The 23,737-nt window shown below is 42.6% G+C and overlaps 1 protein-coding gene across 2 annotated transcripts; it reads left to right on the forward strand.

Annotated features, from left to right (window-relative positions):
* The first annotated feature begins 1,183 nt into the window (after positions 1 to 1,183).
* On the forward strand, positions 1,184 to 17,477 carry LOC129125737 (P2R1A-PPP2R2A-interacting phosphatase regulator 1). Of its 2 annotated transcripts, none has more exons than XM_054641337.2 (10): positions 1,184 to 1,681; positions 4,922 to 5,000; positions 8,909 to 8,965; positions 10,982 to 11,025; positions 11,105 to 11,159; positions 11,584 to 11,676; positions 12,133 to 12,221; positions 12,862 to 12,923; positions 13,930 to 14,026; positions 15,160 to 17,477. In XM_054641337.2, exons 1-10 carry the CDS (start codon positions 1,533 to 1,535, stop codon positions 15,317 to 15,319), a joined length of 885 nt encoding a protein of 294 aa, XP_054497312.1. In that variant the 5' UTR covers positions 1,184 to 1,532; the 3' UTR covers positions 15,320 to 17,477. The 2 variants fall into 2 exon arrangements, with proteins under 2 accessions (XP_054497312.1, XP_054497311.1); XM_054641336.2 differs by having other exon boundaries at positions 1,190 to 1,681; positions 12,859 to 12,923.
* The last annotated feature ends 6,260 nt before the right edge of the window (positions 17,478 to 23,737 follow it).

Below are 23,737 nucleotides of genomic sequence, written 5' to 3' on the forward strand. Positions count from 1 at the left end.
ATTAAAAAGAGCCTTGGGAGGGTGAGGGATGGATATTCATAGTGGGGCAGCAGAGACTGAAAGAATGAGATAGGTGAGTACAGTGATACAGAGGGACTGGTGGGCATGAAGTGGGTGATGTTGTGGGGGTATTTAATAGTGTCAGGGAAATACCCCTGTGGGTGAAATAAACACAGCCACAGTCACAAAATGCCATCAGCCTTAGATAAATTAGTAAGCATGGAGCCCATGAAAAAAATGTTTTAGCTTTCTATAATCTACCCTCTTTCTCTGGTTATTTCTGTTCCTAAAGACTGCCTGAAACTCTCACTATAAACAGATGAAGAGATGGAGCTCCGCTCCTGAGGAAAGGCTGGGACAATTGGGATTGTTCAAACCGGAGAAGCTTTGGGATGACCTAATTGTGGCCTTCAGGTACTTGAAGGAAATTTACAAGAAAGATGGAGATTATTTACAAGGGCCTGGATTGACAGGACAAGGGGGAATGGCTTCAAATCAAAAGCAAGTGGGTTTAGACTGGATGTTAGGAGAAGTTGTCCCTGGAAGTGTCCAAGGCTGGGTTGGACAGGGCTTGGAGCCACCTGGGATGGTGGAAGGTGTCCCTGCCCATGGCAGGGGATGGATCAAAATGGTTTTTAAGGTCCTTTCCAATCCAAACCATTCCATGATTCTAGGGTTAATGCCCTATTAAGGCAAACCAGATTCCCCACTTCTTTCCAAGAGTTAGGAGCCCCAGCACTGTCCACCAGCCAGTGTGGCACTGCCCTTCCAACCTATTTCACCACAACCTCCTCTAGGTATAAACTAGGGCCACACATAGCACGTTTGGTTTTATTCCTCGAGCTGCCTGGTCCTGCACAGAACCACCCGCTGGTATTTCTGCGAGCGAGAACATCTCGCTACGAGCTCAGAGGCGGAATTTTCGCTGTGTAGCGATCAGCGCGGCGTCCCTCGGCCGGAGAGCTCCGCAGGACGAGCACGCTCCGGTCCGATCAGAGCGGTGCCCCCTGGCCGGAGAGCTCCGCAGGACGAGCACGCTCCGGTCCGATCAGCGCGGTGCCCCCTGCCCGGAGAGCTCCGCAGGACGAGCACGCTGCGCTCTGATCAGCGCGGTGTCCCCTGCCCGGAGAGCTCCGCAGGACGAGCACGCTGCGCTCCGATCAGCGCGGTGTCCCTTAGCCGGAGAGCTCCGCAGGACGAGCACGCTGCGCTCTGATCAGAGCGGTGTCCCTTAGCCGGAGAGCTCCGCAGGACGAGCGCGCACCGCTCCCCTCACGTCTGTCCCCTCACGGAGCCGTGCCCGAGCGGCCGCGGCCCGAGCGCTGCGCCTGCGCCCTGCGGCCGGGCCCGCCTGCGCTGGGGCCGGGCGGGGAGAGCGGCCCGGGGCCCGCGGGGCCGCGGGGGCTGCGGGAATCAGCGGGAACAGCGGGCACGGGCCGCCCCCGGAGCCCCGGGATGCGGCCTCGCTGCTGCGGCAGCCCCCCCGCCCGCGGGCTCGGCAGGGCCGGGGCAGCGGCGGCTTGAGGCCGCGGATGGGCGGAGCGGGAGGAGCCGGAGCCGCCGCGATGGCTCAGGAGAAGATGGAGCTGGACCTGGAGCTGCCGCCGGGGAGCGCCGCGGCCCCGGGCGACGGCGGCGGCCTGAGGCGGTCGAACAGCGCCCCGCTCATCCACGGGCTCAGGTGAGGGGCCCGGGGGGCTCCCGGCCCGGCCCGGCCGTGCGGGGGCTCCGGGGATGCTCCGCGGCGGCACGGGGAAAAGCGGGATCCTGAGCGCTGTCCCGGGCTGGGAGGGATTTAGGGAGCATACCAACGTATGGAGGGGTGCGAGGAAGCCCGGGAAGACGGGCTTTGGTTTTACTGAAACGCTTTGTTTTCACCAAGGGCTGCTGTGTGTTGTAGAACACTGTCCGCAACGTCAGAGTTGTGGCTGTTCTTCTGCATGGAATAACAATCGCGATGATCGGGTCTGAACAAAATAAATCACTGCTCTGTGTATCATTACAACAGTAAATGCTTTCGGAACAATCAGGCAAATTTGGTCAGGAAGGTAATTTCACGGGACCTTGACGTAAGTTTTGCATTTAGTGTACAGCAGTGTGTCAGGTGGCCAGGAATTTTCCTGGCTGGTACTAATTCCTGTAGTATGCATTACCGGAGAAATACCGTGTGCTGTGGGGACAGTTGTGCGTGGATGTTGCCACCAGCCTGTGGCAGGTCCGTTTGCAGGAGGGTTGGGTGTTTGCCAGCTCTGGCTCTCTTCAGCCGACAGGACAGAGAGTGGCAGTGGCAGGCAAGGGCAGGTGAAAGCTTTCAGACAGGTAGGGTTTCTTGTACAGTTTTGTTTGGGTAAGTTTATAACCCAAAGGGCTGTTGCTTGTCTCCTCTGGGCTGTTGAGAAGTTGGGAGATGCCCCATCTGCTACATGATGTGGCTTCCATCCAGCTGTGAGGTGGTCCATGTGCTGCTGCTGTTAGTGGCACGTCTGCATTTTGGGGAGAGCATATTGACAATAAGTTTCATAAACTGTAGTGTATTAAATGATAAGTACTTCCTGGTGGATTGATTTTTTTTCCTTTTTTGTTTCTGTAAGGAACTGGGTATCAAGAGATTAACAAATCTCACACACCTCTTTTACCAAAATGGTTAACAGTGTCTGACAGTTCAGATGAAATACTACTTTTTATTCTATCGTGATTTAATGTTAAGTGAATGTAATTTTGATTCGTTTACATAATCACAATGAAACAACTCCCATTTTACATTTTGATGCAGTATGGAAGGGTTGTGTATGGCAGCTCTCCCCTGGGAGGTTTCTGAGCAGGTAAACGAATTGAGTAGCTGAGACAAGACATTTTTATAATCTCAGCCTTTTGTAAATTGGAAATTGTAAGACCCTTGTCTTTAAAAAAAAACCCAAACAAATTATTTAGTCCATGGTTTGGGCAGATAGAAGGATAAGCCTGAGCTCTTGCCTTGGCACTGTGCATGCACTATGGGTTAGGTGTTCATACAAATAAAGCTGAAATGCCATTGAACTAATCTGAGGTGGTTGCAGTGGTTTGCCTGTTAGTTTGGAATTTTCCACCAGAATACTGTTTTTGCAAGATTGCAGCTCTTGGCAAGAAACCTCAGTTTTTCCCAGAATGGCTTTGTTGGGTAAACTGAAACAAAAGCTCTTGCTCTTACACAGCTTGCTTTTTCTCCTCTGCCTCTTGTTTTGACTTCTTCATTTTTTAGTAGGGAATTTGGAAAATGAGTTGCCATAGATCCAGAGAACAGTTATAAGTGGAATATTTTAGATCACAAAATTTACATTTCACAGAACTTTTAACTCTTGTTTTTGTGCCAAATAAAATTGATTTTTCATGGGAACTGTGGTTTTCTGTGAAAGTAAGTCTGAGATCTGACCAGTCCTGGTGTTTTTGCAAGGGAGATTAAAGATAGGATTATTTGTAGGTCTTTTTTCTCTCCCTCTTTGCTAGTTAGCACTGAGTATTGGACTCAGGCTGTGGTAATGTGGGACAGGATTGTTCCAACCTGTTTCCTTGACTCAGACCCTGGATTTCAGGATGAGCTGTTTGTCCTGTGTTTGCATGCCAGCCAGTGCACTTACACTGAAAGGAATTGTGGCTGCTGGCCTCAGCCAGAACTCATCTCTAAACATCATGTCATGGATCCCTTCAGCTTCTCCCCTTCCACCTCTGTCAAATGGCAGCTGCTTGATCTCTCAGGTGTGAGCTGAGTGAAACTTCTTGGAAAATTGGAAATGATGTCTGATCCTATGTACTTGACATTTTGGAGAAGGAGAGTCTATGCATTTTTCTTGGCAGAAAGTACAGTGCTTATGCCAGTTGCTGTTGGCTTCTGTTTCACAGTATAAGCTTTATTTGTTTTTTATTTACAGCTACCTAAAAGCTGTCTAAAACTTATGTGTCTAACTGGTGTGTTTTAAACTAGAGGATTCTGACAATGGTGTGTCATGAAAGTGCAGTAGGATTATCACTCCTTACAGCAAGGTAGTGCTGTTGGTCAGGTTAGTTTTAAAGAAATTTTATTTTGGGGGGCTTTTGTTCATCCCAAGTTAGCAGCTGAAACAAAAAGATACAATGTGAATTCTTGTAATTTGAATCTTATTACAGTCTTATATTTGGATTTGTTCACCTTTGCAGTTCCTCATTGATTTTTGGGCAGGGGGACTGTAGGGTTGTGGCTCAACATTTTTTTATGGTTGCTAGAAAAGAAAGTTTATTTCTGCAGTCACATTCATTAAGTGCTGATCATTGGCTGTTGATAACATTGGTGATGACATGACCAGTAAAACTTGCTTTAGGAATCAATAGAACTGAAATTGCCTTGAGAAAGAAGTTCATTTTGTGTCAGATAAATAATCCTATACCATTTCAATGGTACGCTGCTGTGGGGCCTTAAAAACTGGGTTTACTGTAAGTTTAATTTAACTTCTGCTGGAAAAATGTTCAGAAGATATTAAATGTTTGTGGTGATAAGATTTATCAAGATGCTGTATTTTTTAATTCTGTTTTATCTGTGGGATTGAAGCTTGTTTCAGTTACTGCTTACGAGCCATTGATACATTTGTTCTGTTGAATGACATTTGAAGCAATATACAAGCAGCAGCCATTCCAAACATAATAAATCCCCACAGTCTAAACAATTCTTCAATTATTCTGAAGACACAAAATGATTAATTGAAATCATTAATTGAAGTAGGTGGGAATTGGAGGATGAACGAGTTGATTTGCACTCTGTGCCAACAAGCTGAAAGAGTTCTCACCTGCCTGTCTCTGGGTGCTTTGTCTCCACAGGAGAGCTGCCACAGCCCTTGGAAGGGAGCTGGTGTGAAGAGGGGCTCTTTGCTGGGGAGGAAATGCCTTTGGCACTGACGGGTTTTTCTTTTTGCAGCGATAATTCCCAGGTGTTCCAGGGCAGCGTCCTGCGCACCCGCAGGAACAGCACCACGGTGATGAATCGGCACAGCCTGGTAAGGAAACTCCTGCACCACCCCACAGCTGCCAGGCAGAAGTGTGCAAACAGCAATGAACAAAACTAGACTGCAGTCTGGGAAACCAATACCACGTTGCTTTCAGAAACAAGGCTCTAGACTGTGACATTAATATGCTGTAGCTGCAATGAAATGGTACTTGTAGATCATTGGGTTTGGAGAATGCTTGTATTTCATTGTGATCATAACTTTGCTTGTAAAATAGATGTTCCAAGTAAGAGTAAGAAAGGTAGCTTGCTAAGAAAACAAATTATATAACTGTACTGTTAACAATAGTCAATGTCTTAAATGATTTCTGATGCTTAAGAAAAAAGTGCAGACAAATACTTCAGCAAGGTTGCATCTGTAACAGAACCAGAATAGTTATGTATAAGAAAAGATGGGTGAAAAAGCCTTTCTCCTGCTGGGATGAAAAAACTGAAAGAAAGTGTTATGGTCAAGATTTCTTAATCAAGTCTCTTTCTTCATATTTTTAGGACAGCAACTTAGTATAAATCAGTTTGGGCTTGTGGTCAGGCAAGAGGAGAGAAAAACAAAGGCAAAAGCTCAGTTTATTGTGTTTATTCCTGAAGATTCTCAGTTGATGGGCTAAAAAGATGCTAATTCAGGATGCCTTGCCCAGAACTTGCTGGGAAGCAGGAGCTAATTCACTGATGGGCTGCTCTTCTGCCTGCCCCTCATAAGTGTTGCAGTCTTCTGGACTTAACCAGTGTTTCCATCTTCATGGGATGATGCTCCTAACCCATCCCCTCACACTAATGTTATTAAAAAGTGTCCTTCTTCACTCCCAGCTGACCAGGTGCTAGCAAAAATACATGAAATTTTACTTACATGAAAATCAAGTTCCCCACTGACTGCTAGATCAGTGCCTTGTCTGCTTTGAAATGCTCCTTTGAGTTTTGATCTGGGTTATGGTTCTGTTGAATATGGCAGGGAGGATGGAATTGGAAAGAATCTTAGATTCTTGTCCTTCTGTGGTCTTAAACCAGGATCATCCACAGATAAATGATTTTGTGATAGAATTAAACTTTCAGTATCAAGGACCCTAAGCAACCTTCCCTGGTATTCTTCCTATAGCAAAGAAGTACATTTAGTTTTATGATGTTAGAGATATTCTAAGGAGCTAGATCACATCTAATTTTGTAAGTTAAATTTTACATAAGAAGGTGATAAAGTGTATTTCAAAACCCTCTTCTTTGTATTTAAGAAAACTAATCCAAGGTTTACTGCAGTGTAAACTGTAAGAGGGTTAAAAGATTCAGTAAGCAACTGAAACTTCTTATTACAAGTATTACAAATACAGCTTAAATTTTATATTCTGTTAAACTTCATAGAAAAAAAGTTGATTAGTGTTTGTCTAATCTGTGTGGTGTTCCCTGTCAGGGGAACAACAGGAGTTGCTAAAATCTCTGGTAACTGGAGCTCATACAGTATCAGCTGCAGCTTCAGTGCTGTCCCAGTTGCTCAGCTGAATTCCACAGTCTGGTTTTGAGCAGCTTCTCCAAGTCTCAGACTTCAGCTGGTTTATAATGATGGCTGCAAGGGCAGTGCTGCCATTTGGGCTGGGGCTTGATCTGCAGTTTTCTGACACTACATGTAATTGCCAAGGGAGGGTTAACCAGGCTCTGCAGTATCTGCAGTTTATTTTCTTCCAGGAGATACCAATGAGTAAATGTTTTGATGGTTTTTTGATTTGTTTTGCACGGCTGGGGTTTTTGTTTTGTTGCTTAAGCAGAGTCTGTGGTTAGATACTTAGGTGCTATTTCAGCAGAAGCTGATGTTAAATTTTTTCTATTTTTTTTTTTTTTTAACCTGGGTATTTTCCCTGCTGGGTTCAAGTGGCTGTGCTGCAGGAGGCAGAGGGCACTGCAGGGCAGGGCACAGGCACTGGGGCAGTCCCTGCTCACCTGGGCAGTGGCTCCTGCCAGCCTGGCACTGCTGGAACTTTACCTGCTCTGGAGCACAGCATCTGACACATTGTATTGGGGGAAAGGTCAAAGTATAATAGTTTGTAATGTTTTTAATAAGCTTTTTGCTCTCTTAAAGCAATGGGGATTTGAGTAGCATAATTTTAATATATGGGTTCAGTTTAGCAAGTATCCTTTGAAAGTGACAGAGCTTTCTTTCCACAAGAATTAAATCAAAGGATGCAAGCAGAGCAAAAGTGAGTTTTACACACTGACAAAGCAAGGATGATGACCTGTTGGAAACAAGATGTGGGATCCTCAGAGCTGTGTTAGTGCATCAGACCCTGCAGAGGAACACTTCATTGTCTTTTTACATTTTTTGTTTTATACTGCAAACCACTGTTTTTTTGCATATTCTATTAATGTCAAACCTTAAAGTATGTGGATCACAGTCATAATATTAGAATATAATGAGTGGAACAAATGCATTTCTAGTGTGGAATGACAGAGTGAATAGGCAGGAATGCACTATTGTCCAAATCCTTTTCTGTGTGTGAGAATCAAGGTCAACTCAAGGTCTGCATTGGCTGGTGCAGCTTGGAGGAATTTTTATTAGGTGCACAGGATTTTTGGGAACGCAGTATAATAGAAAAGCTGACCTAAACTGGACCTTAAAAGTAGCAAATCAAGATATTATAGTTGTTAGACTTTAGTCTTGTGTATTATGATGACTAAATTCTGGCAGAAATGTTAGTCATCCTCTGTGTGAGCCTGATAGGCTGAATTCTTTTGTGAGAAGCAGGGTGTGATGTGTTCATGTTTGTTTTTTTAGAAGGAGGGTTCTGGATGTATGAAGCATTAATAGTCTGTGCTAACTTACCCTGTCAGGCAGCAAAATCCTTGTATTCTCCATGGCACTGATTAGAAGATGGTGCAGTAACAGCTAAATGAATGTCTCCAGCCTCAGCATGATGAAGAGCTCCAGTAATGTTTTGTGAAGCAGATGAAGCCTTATAATGAATGAAGTATAAAAACACCTATAATAATGCAAGCCTTACTTACTGAACACATCCATTTTGAAAAGACACCTTATTTTTTGGAAGGATTGTCATCTTACAGAGAGGTTAAACCTCTATTCAAGGCTTCAGTTTAGAATTTTTGTTCCCCGAATGGCTATGACATAAATAAACTGAGGGCTGACAATGTGAGAGGTGGGAAATTTATGAAAGAAAATGATATTTTGAGAAAATAATCACTTTAAATTACTCGGTTTGGGGTGTGCAGTTTTAGATCATAGCATTCCAGTGAGATCTTGGTGCAAAACTGTCAACATTAACAGAAGACCATTTTTAGTGACGTCTTCTCTGATTTCACCCAAATTGGTGAAGCTCTTGAGAAACCATAAAGAAAGTGTTTAACTCTTTGTTAGCCTTCTAATAGCTGATTTTTTTCACCTGTCAAAGTACTCATTTATAAGCAGACAACAATCCAGGAACCTTTTTGTACAATTTGTTGTTTTGGCTTTGTATTTCAAGGGATCTATTGGGGAGCTTTCTGGACCACTTAAATGAAAATAAATATTCTGAGTCACATAAAGGAAAATATATATGCCAACATATATACTAGGGGTAACAGTGTGCTAGTGAAAAGCAGCTCCATTCTGTGGGGAAAGCTGTCAGTTCTAGTTGCCTGGAAATGGAATGGAAGCCAGGCTGATACCAATTAGCATCTGTGAGCTTACAAAGCAGTATAATGTGGAAATACATATTAACATGCAAGAATGCATGTTAACATGCAAGAATGCAACATTCTTGCAAGTAATGTAGGTTATTTATACACTGAGAATGTTATAAGTGATATGGGGTTTTTTTTAATCAGTTTTTAAATTTTAGTTTGGGGCAACACTAGTTTACTGACACTTCTGTGGCACCTTTCCTCCCTTCTGCTGTACTTTCAATTGTGTGTGGCTTTGTTTTGCAGTTTGTGCCATCGTCTCCTGTCCGTATTCCTAGCAGCCGTCTTCATCAAATCAAACAAGTAAGCACAGATTCTTCTAAATGAGTTTTCTATAGGTGACTGGGGTTTTTTGCAGTCAGTGTTTAATGTCCTTCAACTGGCTGTAGATTCCATTTTCAAACTGCCTGCCCAGTTCCATGTTTCATGAAGCAAAATGCATCTTACAGCAAGGAGAAGATTTAAGCAGAGAGAGGATTCTTAAAATGGACATTTTAGAAAGGAAACCTTTAATGTAAACCCTTAGGGTAAAGTTTCACCAAGTTTTTGGCAGCAGTGCCAGCATAAATATTCGGGGCCAATAACAAAGTGTTCCTTAACTTGTATTGGCACAAGACTCTTGTGCAGCCAGAAAATGAGCAGGATAAGGAAGCACTCTGGCTGAAAAATAGTCTGTACTCTTCTGGCTGGGCTATTTTTCATCTGTATAATTTTCTTATCCAGATCCCTGTACTTGTGCTGTCACAGCAGGAACGGAGGGGGAAGGGCAGCAGAGCAAACACTCAGGAGGGGGGGTGGTGTGGGGAATATCTGAGCAGGCTCAAATAGCTCTGCTCCCAGCCAGCACACCACAGGCTGAAGAATCCAGCTTTAAAATCAACAAGCTCCAACTCTTATGTCTCCTTCATTTTATATCTTTTTGATAGTAGAATGGTTATAAAATTGGCTTGAAGATTCTTAATTTTTTTTTAAATTTTTTTTTAGCTGGCTAGTTTTCAATGGACAGGCTTGATTTTTACAGGGTCAAAAGTTAAGAAAACAATTTAATGCTTCAGGCAGCATTTTTAGGGTATGGTGCCTGAGTGGTGGAAGGCACTTCTGCTTCCTACCTCGGTTTTTTAAGGTAGTTGCACAGTAATCCTGAGGAAAATAACTGCTTGCTTTCATTATGTAAATAATTCACTGGCTTGAGTAGATTCTGAAGCACTCAGGTCTGTTGTGCAGCTCTTTTTATCAATATAAAAATGCTTAGGATTAATATGTAAATATCATAGAATCATAAATTAGTTTGGGTTGAAAGAGACCTTTAAAGGTCATCTGGTCCAACCCCCCTGCAGTGAGCAGGGAGATATAATGAGAAATATGCTGAGAGCAAAGGAATGAACTCTTGTGGCTCTGCTCTATTACCTGAAGTAAAATTTGATAATTCAATCTTCTGGAAAATGTTTCTCATTCATGTTTATGTTGTTCATTTATTGAAGCAAATAGTGTAATTTCCTCATTTGTGTTTGAGCTTTAGATTCACTAGTTGGAATTAATTCCATGTCCTGTATACTCACTGAGAACCTGTGTGATTCACTTCTGATCTCTTTCAAATCTGTGCAAATGATCACACAGGTGAAGAAGTTGGACTCCTCCTACTTATGATGAGGATTGTGAAGATGTTTACTTGAACTTTTACTTTGAATTAGGGAACCTACTCATTCACTGAACAAACTGGGTAGCATTCAGTTCATTTTAAGGAATGGTGTCTGCCTAAGAGGAGATTGAGTCATGTTTGTACTTGGTGTTAATGTTTAGTTTAATTTTATATATTTGATCCATCTTAATAATATTTTATGGAGTTTTTTTAAGAAAAAAACCCTCACTGACTCCTGAATTCATGGTGTGCAATGCAGTGTATTGCAAATGAGATGCTGACAAGTGTCTAGTTAGTCACCAATCCATAGGGTCAGGTAAGAACCCAGCCATGTTTTTGAGGTTTATCTGTACTAGCGTCCCCTTTGTAAAATGAAATTACTCAAGACTGCATAAAGACACTCCAGTTTGGTGGCTACTTCTTGGTTAGTAATGAAAATAAAGCTGCTTGGGAAACAACCAGCTCACATAAGCACTTCTTACATGATGGTCTCTCCTGCTACATCTTTCCCATCCTCTCCTCACTCCTTTCCGTGGATGAAAACTTGAGGTTATTGTTGCTTAACTGAGTTGAATTAAATTTTCCACATGCCAAAGGGAAGTGAAACCACAGCTTTTCTGATTTGCTGGAACAAAGTGGGGTTTCTTTTGACCTTACTTTTTCATGTGCTAATCTTTTAGGAGGAAGGAATGAATTTGCTGAACAGAGAAACCGTTCGAGAAAGGTGAGCACTAAGGCAAAGCAGAACAGTCACTGCAGCCGTCTGTGGGCCCAGCACAATACATTTCTTTTCTTCTTTATAGAGAAGTGCAAGTAGCAATGCAGATGAGCCACTCATGGGAGGAGAGCTTGAGCCTGGTAATGCATTCATGCTTTAATTTGTGTTTCTATCATCAGTATCAGGACACTAGAGACTCTCATGTCAACATTTCCTTTGATAGTTTGACCTACAGTTAAGTTGTTATCATAGTACTGCTTTTGATCAGCAATTTATCACACTAACAAGACATAGAATTATCAACTGTTCAAGGTACATGTGGGTTCCTTGGGCTGCTGTGTCAAAAGGAAATTGCATGGATGTCTGCCTATTCAGATTTTCTTCCATGTTCTGATACTCTCCATGTAATGTTTAAGGCTTTTTTGGTTTTGTTAAGCATAAGCTCATAAATGGCTGCCTAATAATTGTTGATATGATGGAGGATAACTTTGGGATTTCACACCAATCAGTCCTTTTCTTGTTAAGGTACCTGCTTGTGAGATTTATTATGTGTACTGTTTACAGAGTGACAATGATTTTGAAAAATCACTATCACCAAAGCAAGTAGACTTTGTTCCAGTTTCTCCAGCTCCTTCACCTACACGAGGAATAGGGAAGGTGAGCAAAATGTGATAATAATGGTTTTATCTTAAGTAGAGCTAAATAAATTCAACCAAATCAGTAGCAGAAGATTAAGCCACCTGCTCCTTTCTACCTCAGCTGCAAACAAGAAACTAGAGAGTAAATAAAACCCCCTAAAACCCCAAACCAGAAAACACCAGCTGCTTATGTTGAGGATGTGAATTTCTGTGGAGTGTTCAGCTGTTATGCTGTGGTTAATAAAAACCAAATAAGTTTGTTTAACCAGAGTACAGTGAAATACATCTGCATGAAAATGGAATCTGTCCAATTTTAATTTTTTTTTCTCAGTAGCAAAAAGTGATGTCTCAGTACAGCCAATGACTGGCTGCTGAATTTGATACTGGATTGTTTATTTCTCTGCAGTTAAGCATCAACTGTTACCACACGGGAGTGATACAGTATTTATAATAACACAAACTCTTTTCCTCTCAGCAATGTTTCTCACCATCTTTGCAAAGTCTGGTGAGCAGCAGTGGCTTGCCTCCAAGTCCCAGCCCAAGTCCAACAAGGAGATTTTCAAGGTAAGTCACCAGATCATACCAATGATAGAAAATTAACAAAGCTTGTTCATAGTAGGCATTTGAAATACCAGGATTTGTTGCATCCATAATTGATTTCTGAGCACAAACACAGTTTCATATATTCATGCAGAGTTTAGATTTTACAGTGTTGTAAAACATTTGTCAAACTCCTCATGTCATAACATTGGGAAATGGGCTGCATTGTGGCATCAGTCTTGCCAGTGTAGTCTCTGTATTGCTCTCATTCACATCTTTAGTAATTGAATTCTGAGGGAAAGGAAACACAAACAGATTTAGGGTTTGTTACTCCTTTGAGTGATGTGGGTATACAATTAAATTTTACTAGGCCCTCACAGTTCAGCCTGTCAGCTGAGATGTTGTCAGTGCCTGGATGAGAGCTTTTAGACTGCCTGCCCCAGTTGTGAAATAATGTAATTAAACATTTCCTGCTCAGTTCTATCCTTCCTGGCCTATCTTCAGAGGGGAAAAAAAAAGATCTTTTTTTGGATAAGCTGTTTTAATGCCTATTTTCTTAATGGTTTCCACCCAGTAGTTTGTTTCCTGAATATCTTTTGATTCTTTTTTTCAACCTTTCTCTTTCAATGGTGATCTCAGTGCAGCATTTGTCTTCTTTTAGCAGGAGAAGCCAGAGCCCCATTAACTGCATTCGACCAAGTGTTCTTGGATCAATGAAAAGAAAAGGTACAGTATTTGGGTTTGGCAAATACAATAGGCCAACTTGTTAGTTATGTAATAATTCATATAGCTTTCTTCATAATTCTGTCCAGTTGGCTGATACTTCAAAAAGTAACTAGAAATAGAAGATAGTACGCATAATGAAACAGATAAATCATTAAATTAGATTTTACTATTCCATAAAGCTTTTAATTCCATAAAGCTAATAGTTGTTTTGTTCTAGTTCATCCCCATTGCTGTGGTCATATAGATGTGACAAAAAATCTGATGTAGCCTGCTTAACAAAACAATAATTACAACTATTGGTATATTTAACTTAAACAGAAAACTTTGAAAGTCCTGGTTAACTGAAGCACACAGGTACTGTACATTTAAAATAACTCTTCAAAACCCAAAGCTGATGCACAGGCCTGGTAGGCACCTTACAGCTTTATTAGGAAATGTTTCTCTGTCTTTCTGTATTTTCCTTCAAGTTTAACTTCTGAAAATTTTATTGCACCTATTTTTATATCCTCAAGCTTCACCTCTGTTACAGAACATCTCTGGCTCTGAGACAACTTTTAAAACACTTTCATCAGAGTTCTGTCATAGCCTTTTTAAGCACATATCTATCCTCTCCTCTTCCAGAGTGTTTGGAAGTCAAAGTCAATAGAAAAGTTCTGTGATAATTCTGGGGCTTGTTCCTTTTCCTTATTTTCAGCTTCTCTACTCTGGTGAAGCTGGTCAGTGAAGTGATAGCTGGGTAAACTGAAACAAAAGGATTATTCTTCACTACTGAAGGATAAATATCTGATATCTAAGCCTTAGTTAATTATTCACTAAACTGTACTGAAGCTTGGACAAAATGGCTCCAGAAAATAGTCTTTAAAATTTCAGCATCTAAATTCTATGTTCAACATATGAAATATTGTAAGTTTGAACCTCTATTCTGTTTGCTCTGTAGAAGTACATTGAAAGCAGATTTTAGTTTAGGTGAGCTGTAATTTTTACCACTCGGTATCTCTTCCCAAAGGTGTGACAGAGATGGAAGATCACCCAAAAAGATTATTCCAAGGATCCAGCACCATGCTAACCCCCGAGGCTGCGCATCAGGCGGACCTTGGGGCATGGTAAATCTCTGCTCTTTATCTCTTTATTGTCCCTTCAGCAGAAGCATTACAAATCTCTTTTTTTTCCAGCAGTGAGAATGCTTGAAGTTTTTTGTGCTTGTTTTTGTCTTTTTTTAATAGAGATACCTCATAATGCTACAGCACTGAAATTATCACAGTAAACAGGCAGCAATGTTCTCTTCAATTCTGCAGTTTCTAGGCCTGGCTGATAACATGGGATGTTGAGCATGTTTAGGAAAAGACACCTCATGGATGACAGCTTTTGGAGTCTGATTCAAATTGCAATCAAATGTCAGTGCTGATGCTTTTTGGGTGAACTGGGGTTTTCTTCTTTTCCCTTGTTCTTAGTCACAGAGGAACATGAGTTTGTCTGACCCTCCCTGGAGGGTCAGAGAAGCTGGGAGGAGATAAAAAGTACTTTGTTAAAAATTGTAGTGATTGGTAGTAGCAAGGGATTTTGTGATATTAGTGTTTTAGTCAAAAGGTTAATCCTACATAGGGTGTGCCCACACAACTGCCAAGGGTTGTTCACTGTATTTCTGTCTTTTTGCCTCTCAGCTGATGTACAAGTCATGCAGCAGCTTTGAGTAGCAATAGCAAAATAGGTGTTTTAAAGGTACTTTAAAAACATCTTTTTTGCACACTGTGTTTACAGTGGGGATAGCAGTGTGGCTTCAATTGCTGCCTCTTGGTGTAGGAGAGGGTAATTTAAAAAAAATCTCTCTGCTGCCATACTGATGACAGATCAGCTGTAGTTATGAATTTGTGTCCTGTGAAATACATAGTACCATGGAAGATGGACAATTTATCATTGGCTCTCATGGCAAAAAGGCCTCAGGCTGTTGTTTTGGCCCAGGGCTTTGAGGATGGAGTAAAGCTGGAGTGGATTGTTCCATCTGGAACTTCTGATCTGTGCCCTGTTTTGGGTGAGCAAAGGAGAACATGGGCAGAGTGTCCTGTGTGAGTCTGGAAGTGACTGTGTGTGGCTGCAGGGGTATTTCAGATCACAGGGCTTGCTGCTCCTTCAGAGCTGCACGTGTGTTTAGGATGGCTTTGGGGTGATTTGGGCTGGTTTTGGGCACTTTCCTGAGCCAGTGCCTTGTTTCTCAGCCCTGGTGTCTCTCTGTTTTCAGTCTGTCCTCGCACACCCTGGATGACAACAGGAGCAGTGCAGGCTCCTCCTGTGACTCCCCAGCTGAAGCTGGCACCAGCACAGACTCTCCAGTGTCACTCTCTGACTCCAGATCCCCGTTTTTGCCCGTGGATCTCATGGCCAAGTTACCAATGAACTGAGGAGCAGAATCTGCTGCTGGACACTGGGATACAGGCGGATATCGCCCCGACTTTCTGTTGTGTGTGACCCATTCTGTTCCTCATAGGAACTTCCAGCAATGTCATTACTTCTAGAAAACTTCCAGAATAGTTCCTTGAGGAGGAATTCACCTTTCTAGTGATTTGTATGACATTTACTACAGTACAGAAGCATTTGGGCTGCAGACACGTTGGGTGCTCACGTCAGTCAGCAGGCAGGTTTGCAGTGATGGGATCTCCTTGGCATGAGTTACAAACACTGGACTTGTGTCCTGCTTGTGGAAGACTTGGCTTGCCAGCAGCCTCTGTCCTCCCTGCCTGTGGAGGAGCAGATAACTCACATTTGTCCTCAGCCTAAAACCAATGAAGCAGCTTACTAATTGTTTCTATTCCCAGAGTGTTAGATCTTTATATTTTTTTCCTTCTTCATATGAAAGGGAGAATATTGAAGGGGGGAAATTGATTATTATTAATATTATTGTGTTCTGTTATGATTGGCTCTTAATCAATTCTGTGTTCCAGTGGATGTCAGAAAATAACAAGTTGGTAAATTGTCAAATTTATATGTTGGATTTCATTCATGATCATGACTGCTGTTGTGACTAAATCTAAATTAGGTGTGGAACATTCTTCTGGGGTTTTGTATCTGGCATTTGTTTCTTTTTCTTCCCCATTTAGATGATGTATAGGAGTGGTAGATGCTCTGTTAAAGGTCTTTTAATAGGGAAAAATAGTGACAATATTTGGAAAAATGCATTAAATCCTGAGATTGTAGTATTTAGTACTTCAGAAATGCATTATTTTAAGTCAGTATTTGTCCTCATCTATGACAGATACAGTGAGGAATCTTGAATGCCTTTTTACAGCCTTAGGCCATCAAACATATTTAATCTGTATTTAATTTCCTGATGTTGCTTCCTCAAACAATGGCATCAAGTCATTTCTGCTGTTGAAAACTTCAGATGCTGATTGGAAGCCTGGATCTGGTAATCTGAGATGCTTGAAAAGTCGGTGTGTTGAGACATCCTGATCTCAACTCTGAAATTCCCCAACCAGGAGGAAGAATTTGCAGACCCCCTATGACAGCTGTCTGGGATTTTGCAGTGACCCCCTCACTGGGGTTGTGCAGCTGAACTCCCCCAGCTGAGTCCCTTTTTGTACATGTCTGTGCATCTGTGCTATGTGGTTTCCAACCTTCTCTCCAGAGAGGTTAAGAATGAAGCAAAATGTTTTATTTTTAAACACTAAATCTTTGTAGTGTGTCATAAAGTGAGAAAAGTATGGAAACTTCCTCAAGTAGGAGAAAAACCTGCCCTGAACTCTGCTGTGAAAGATTCACATGGATGAAGCTTTGACTGACAGCAGCCATCAAAATGAGAAAGGGATGACTTGGAGTGCAAAGACCTGGCAACCTGAGGGCCAGTGACCCATTTCTGTGTGTCCTTATTGTAGAGAGAAAATAGAATGTATTTAATAGTCTGACTCTGTTCTAGTTAACATACAACATGGTTTACTTCTGGTATCATTCCTCTTAAATTATTGTAATAATCACCCTGCTGGTTGCAGCCCCTGCCCGAGTCCAGCTGCCCTTTGTCCCTGGCAGAGGCACACAGGAGTGCTGGGCTCTGTTTGCTCTCTCTGCTGAGGCAAAATTTGGCTTTGCAGTTTCAGGTTTGTGCCAAAGAGTTGCTGTGCCACCACTCTTCTGGGGTGACAGCAAGACTCTTTTTTTTTTTTTTTTAAATCTTGCTTATTTCTTAAGAAGGAACCTCCTGGTGTCTCTTCCAGTCTTTGCTAGAAGACACATCAGTATAGGGGGGTTTAATAGCTGAGTGTGGGTCAACTTGTCTCTTTTCTGTTGAATATTTATGCTATTTTTCAAATAAGTGCCAATAAATGGAAAAATAAATGTGTTTTGCTGTTTCTGCACTTTTTTAGATAACCATATTCTTGTTTCCTTCTGGGATTAAATGCTTTCTTTTAAAATCAGAATATCAATTGTAATTTACTTCCACCCAGTCTAGTTAACATGCAAGCAGGTATGAAAATCTTACCTTGTTTTCCTCATGCAATGCTGCCTTGCAGGTCTGTGACAACTCTAGGAATAAAGAAGAATAAACCTAAACACTTTTGAATATGAGTTACATGTGTCCCTAGTTTATACCTAAAGGAAGTTGTAGGGAAATAAAGAAGCTTCTGCCTGCTGGTGGGAAATACTGAAGGTCTTAACTCTTGGGAAGAAGTGGGGAGCCTTTGTGGTTTGCTTTAATAGGGCAGTTAATCACAGAATATGGAATGGGTTGGGTTGGAAGGGACCTTAAAAACCATCTCATTCCACCCCTGCCAGGGGCAGGGACACCTCCACCAGACCAGGTTGCTCCAAGCCTTGTCCAACCCAGCCTTGAACAGTTCCAGGGATGGGGAGTCCACAGCCTCTCTGGGTCAATGAATGCTGTTGGAGGAGAGTGAAATAGTTATTTATCTGTATCTGCTCCTTTCCCTGCTTTTGCAAAACAGAAACTGCATTGAAATTGTTGGAAAGCAGCTCAAGCATGTCATCAAGAAGCTGCAGTTCCACTCCCTGAAGCCCAGTGACACATACAGAGGTTTTTTCCACTGAAATGAAAAATTCTGGAATCAATTATACTCCAGAATATGTATCTGGATACAGGGAATCAGGATGTTATACCTTGCACATAATCAGCCCTGTACTTGTCCATAACTCATGCTTTTAATATTGCCTCTGCTTCTCTCTGCAATTCTGCCATGAATGGCACCTTCCAAAAATCACACTTAGATTTGGCACTTGCTTGGTCTGGTTGAAAATTATCCTGCAGGATTTGTTGGCAGCTAAATCAGCTCTTGGGCTGCTGTGTCTTCCTTGACAAAGGACGGGTGTTTTCCTTCCACCTTCTCCAGAGTGACACAGTTGCTGAGGGAACGCCGGTATCCGTGCCAGTGCTCAGGGGCTGTGTTTTTGGAATGAACCCTTCAGTGGTTGCTGCATTTAGCAGAGGGATAGATACTTCCCTCTGGAAGAGGTACAAATGCCAGGAAAAATGAGCCTCTGCCTCAGCTAGGTTGACTTGCAGGAGCTGTGTGCTGCCAGCGAGGCAAGTGACCTGAATGCTCAGCTGAGCTGCTGCCCAAGGTCCTCCTGAGATCAGGGTAAGAACTCAATCCTAAATTCTTACTTCTCACCTTTTTTCAGAAAACTTGCATGTAAATGATCACCAACCCATAGAAACAAAACAAGTCTCCAAAGCCTGGTGAGACTGAGATATTTCCATTTATAGATGTGTGCTGTGGTTCCAGTATCAGTGCTGTTTGTGAGTCCAGCCCTGCTATTGTGCAATGATTTGCTGGTGAAGTGACTGGAGGGACCTCCAGCACTCCCTGAGCTTGAGAACAGCTTGTGCCTGCCTTAGCAGTCATCATTTCAGAAATGTTCACTTTATGCTGTTGTATTCTTGCATATGCTGGAGTCGTAACTCATTTACTTAAAATAGAGAGCTTCAGGAGTCATAATTAAACTGTGTGAGCTCTTCCTATCCTCTTTTAAGCAACCTTTCTCATCACCAACAGGCAGATGGAGTTTAAGTTGATCCCTCTTCTCCTGGAAGCAACAAGTTAAAATATTTGTACATGCAACTGAGTGTTTACAGCTACAGCACAGTAATTAAAACCTTACTGACACAGAGAGGAGTGCTTGGCAAGAATCCTTTTCAATAACTGGGTGTAAAAATTGTCACCTCGGGTTCATTTTCTTGGAGTGATTGTTTTACCAGTACCAGTGGAGCCTTCCCATTTCTGCATATCTGTTGGGAGCATCCTTGTTTGATAAACTTGAGAGCAGTTGCCATCTAGCCCAGGCCTTGGAGATTCTTTTCCTCTGGCATGGAGCACTCAAGGCAGACACCCTACATCCCAAAGACCCAGACCCCACACACGCTGAGACTGCTTCCACCACTGGGGCTTTGTGGTAGAAGGACAAGAGAGGAGGTGAAAAAAAAAAAGCTGAAGGAGAATAACCTTGTTTGACTCCAGTAGCTGGCTTGGGAGCAGAAATTTCAGAAGGGGGGAGGAGCATTCAAACCAAAACCAAAGACAGCCTCCACACCCCTTCGTGCTGGCTCCCCTGTGTCTCTCAAGGAACTGGTGAGACATCCCCAGTGCCACAAAGATTCCTCAGACAAATCTGGCATTTATCAAATGTAAAATTCTTCTGTGAGTTTGTTGTTTTTTTTTTTTTTCTTTTATTTGATTCTTAAGAGCCTTAGAAGATGCTTGCTATTTTAAGACTTCCTTCCATGACAAATAATTGTATGTAAAATGTTAGGTTTTTCCTGGATGTCAACCCAGGTAGGAAGAGCTGCTCAAGAGGAAGCAGGTTTTGGTGCAGGGACTAATCTTTGGAAATGGGGTTCTCCTGGTTATTTTCTGTCCTTGTGTGGAGAAAAATCAAAGCCATGATGTGCACAGCACATGTCAGGGTGTGTGGCACAGAAATCAGGTACTGGGTTGTCTCTCAAGCCAGTTTAAATACAGCTCGCACTGAAATGACTGCAAGAATCTTCCTGCTAAAAATACATCAACATCATTTCATTTAAAGTGCATTCACTTCAGCAGTCGGTTTGGATTGTGGAGATTCCTGGCACATTCCTGAGGGAAAGGCGTTGATGGAACACGGGTTTTCTCCCTACTGCAGTCTCTTGATGGTGGTTTTTTGTTTGTTAAAGCAAATGTTCCTCTAATGCCTTCATGTTCATACCTCAAGCCACTGAGTGTGCCATTTTCTAGAGAACACTCTCATTTTGTTACTGTAAATCATATTTTGCTATTGAAAATTTTATGGCTATTTTTTTTCTTTTTTTAAACTGGAAACATGGATTTAAGTTCCATTACTCAGCTATACCTTACCAGCCTTTTTCCTCATGCTGAGGAGACAACCATAGCTGTAATCGTGGTTGTGCTCTTGCTTAAATGATTTCTTTGCAGCCTCTGCTGTTTTGAAGACCAGTGTGGTCACTTTGCCTGCATGTAATCCCACATTTCATCGTCAGCGTGGTTGTACTGGTCATATCAAAATCAGCTTTGCAGATTTCCTAGAGCTGATGTGCAGCTGTGATTAGCTGCAGCTCATTATCCAGAGCAAACAGCTCGTTAGCGTTCAGTGGAGAGCTTCTAAAGGAGACAAAGATACACCAAAAGTGAGTGAAGAAACCCCTTACTCGGCTTTACTGAGATGCTGCGAGTGTCGCCTGCCCGTGTTCATTCCTCCTGCTCTCCTCTGGGGAGGATGCATTTGTTCTCCTTCCACTGAGGTCCCTGGCTGGAAGTGGCTCCTGCTGCCTGCGTGGGGTTCCCGATCCTCACCGCTCCTGTGGGGCAGTAACGAGTGAGTGACGGCTGCTGGCAGCAGCGAACTTCACTTTCCTTCTGTGCTTTCAGTCTTTATTGAATTTCCTCATTATGCTTGCAGGAAAGATACTCCAGCACTGTTACCTTTGGCTGTTTCTCCTCCAGCTCTGTGAGAGATGGTGCCTGCCCTGCCCTGCAGGGAGCAGGGAGTGCCCCATTTCCCAGGGACACGGAGGGAACCCCCTCTCCAGGGCCACTTGGCCCCTCCATGGGCACACAGGTGGCAGGAGGGGCAGTGGCTGCACTGCTCAGCCCTGCAGGCCTTGTAGGGCATCACTGTTCCCTTCCCTCTGCCCAGGGGGGCTCATGCAAGGTCAGAGGGCAAAGCAGCTGAGCTGCTCCAGCCCAACAACTCAAAACCCACCTGGCACAGATGATTCAAGGCTTGGGGGTTTTTTAAGGCCTCCTGTACAAGAGGTTTTTTAAGATGTGGTCCTTAAATTTGATGTTGCCCTGAGTGTGTTTGAAGTGTGAGATTCACACTCCTGACAAAGGAAAGGGGTGTTGGAACTTGGCATTTATAAGGAAAGCCAGGTATATTAAGTGTACATTGACAAATAAGGACTAAAATACAATGATTTATTGCCAAACCTATTTGGCAGCCTCTTTCAAGTTTAGGCTTGTTGGTCATCAGATACTTGTACATATTAGCATAAGATGAAATAACACATGATTGGCTTTGACAGTTCTTAATTAGCTGATTGCAGGATTTCTCTGCTTTTATTTTTGTTGAAGGCACAGTTCTGTTCATGGGCTCCTCCTGGAGCTGCTGCAAACATCCCTGTGGAGCTTTTCAAGAGGAGCAGTGACTGCAACATCCCATTGTCTTCCTGGGGCATGTCTGAGCCATGTCAGCAGCAGCAGCTCAGCTTTTCCCTTTGCAGGGGCTGATTTGGGGCTGATTTGTTTCCAGGGGGTGGAAACACCAGGGCTCCATTATCAGCTGGTGCAATGAACTGATTCCCTGGCAGCCCCTCCTGTCCCTGGAGCTCTGCAGCAGTGCACTGGGTCTGCTGAAGTTTCAAGCACTCTGTGATTCATTCCTCCAGAGAAACTCGATCACCTCAGGATTTTCTGATGCAGACAAGTGCAGACAGCTCGGGAAGATCGTGTAACAAGCCATGGGAGGGATGCTCCCCAAAGCGTTCCCACTTCCTCTGAGGCACCCGTGCCACGGCAGGCGTGGGTAAGCAGCAGGATTGTTTCTGCTGGATGATCTCAAAGCCCTCCCAACTGTCTGCTGAAAACACTCACCCATTGCAAGGAAATGACTGTTTGTTTGTGTTAGGAGTCAGGAATGGGAAATGACGTGAACACTTGACTGTTTTTCCTGGTGTTTCTAAGAGGTATATGCAGTGTCTCGGGTCTTATTTCCAAAGGTGTTCAGTGTTTTCTGAAACTCTAGTATGTAAGTACCAGAGGTTTGTGCATGGACATGAATATACATAAAATCAGGAAATATCTTCAAAATCTTGTGTATCCACCTGGTAACATTTTACTGGTGCCCTGCTGTAACATAATTTGATATGTTCTCCCTCAGTGCTGAACTGAAACAGTCCCCAGGTCTTGTTTTCATAACTGGGATAAATCTGTGATTCTGCAGTGTGCTGCAACCTCCCTGAAGGAGAAAGAAGTCAGAATTCACACTTGTCATCCTTATTTCACCCAAGCACCAGTTTTATCTACATCTGCTGAATTACTCTGTGCATTTAATATTTTTTTTCCTGCGCTTTTTTGATCAGCTTGGGCACAGGAAAACGTTCAGCCAGGCTGTTGGGTGCTAAGATAAAGTACCATGTGGCACTTTTATCTCCCCAACTTCTGCTCCACTCCCTCACCTTTCCCCAGGCAGCAGCAGGTTAAACCACCTGGAGAAAATCAGAATCCAGTGTAGGTACTGAGGAACAGTGAAGCTACAAGAAGAGAGCCCTGCAGAGGCAGGAAAACACTGACCCAGCCATGAGCTCAGTGTTGGAGGGCAGTGCTGCACCTGCAGCAGGCTCTGGCATCCGGCCTTCTAAACCAGCTGGGAACCTTTTTTGGTTTTTTTCCTTAGTCAATGTTTGACTTTATCATCTGATGCTGATTGATCTATGACACAATCCCAGCTCTTCTGAGAATCAAACTGGAGTAGCATTGTATAAGAAAAAACATAGTGGTTAACAACTTTTTCAACTTCTCTTTCTCATTTTTTTGTTTTTTTTAATAAACACTTTTTTGCATGGTTTCTTTGTATTTCTATGCATAAGCAGAAAAGTAACCCGAAACATGCAGGGGGAAAGGTTTGATTTTCAAACTTTATTATTCATATCAGAGCATACTCTATAGACTTCTTACAAACAAAGATTTGTCTGTATGAATCCAATGCAGTAATAGCTGCCCTTTTAGAATTAACATCTCGACAATGAAATGTCAAATAAAGGGAAATACTTGTTGTATGAAACAAGATTAATGTTCACCTCAAATATGAAACTGGCATTTAAGCAGGAGTTTCTGATAGAAAAGAAGTTCCTGTGGTAGCTGTGGGGGGGAGGGATGTAGAGAAATGCCTTTGCTGTTTCACTTAGTTTGGTCTCTAAAATAGAGAAAATTATTAATTTTGTATTAGTATGAGTTCAGCTTCCATTAATGCCACTTCCATGCATCCCTAAGAAATGAAGGATCTGATTACAGAACTTGGTTTTATTGTCTAGTAATTGTGGTACAAAATGACTCTTGCAAGAAATTATTTCCCCAGGTAAGAAAATGAGCACTCAACGACATATTGGTAATGATGAAGTAAGAAATTTGAGAATTACTTCTTCACCTAAAATTCATGGTTTATTTCAGTTCCACTGATGGAATTTTTCATTTTCTTCAATGATCAGTCACGACTCTCACCCCTTGGCATGTATATACAGAAGTGTTATGTGCCAGCCTCAGCAGGTACAACCACAAACCAAATGAGCGTTTTTACAGGAGACAGTTTGCTTTTATAGT

The sequence above is a fragment of the Agelaius phoeniceus genome, chromosome 14 (assembly GCF_051311805.1).
Source record: "Agelaius phoeniceus isolate bAgePho1 chromosome 14, bAgePho1.hap1, whole genome shotgun sequence".
Taxonomy (NCBI): Eukaryota; Metazoa; Chordata; class Aves; order Passeriformes; family Icteridae; genus Agelaius; species Agelaius phoeniceus.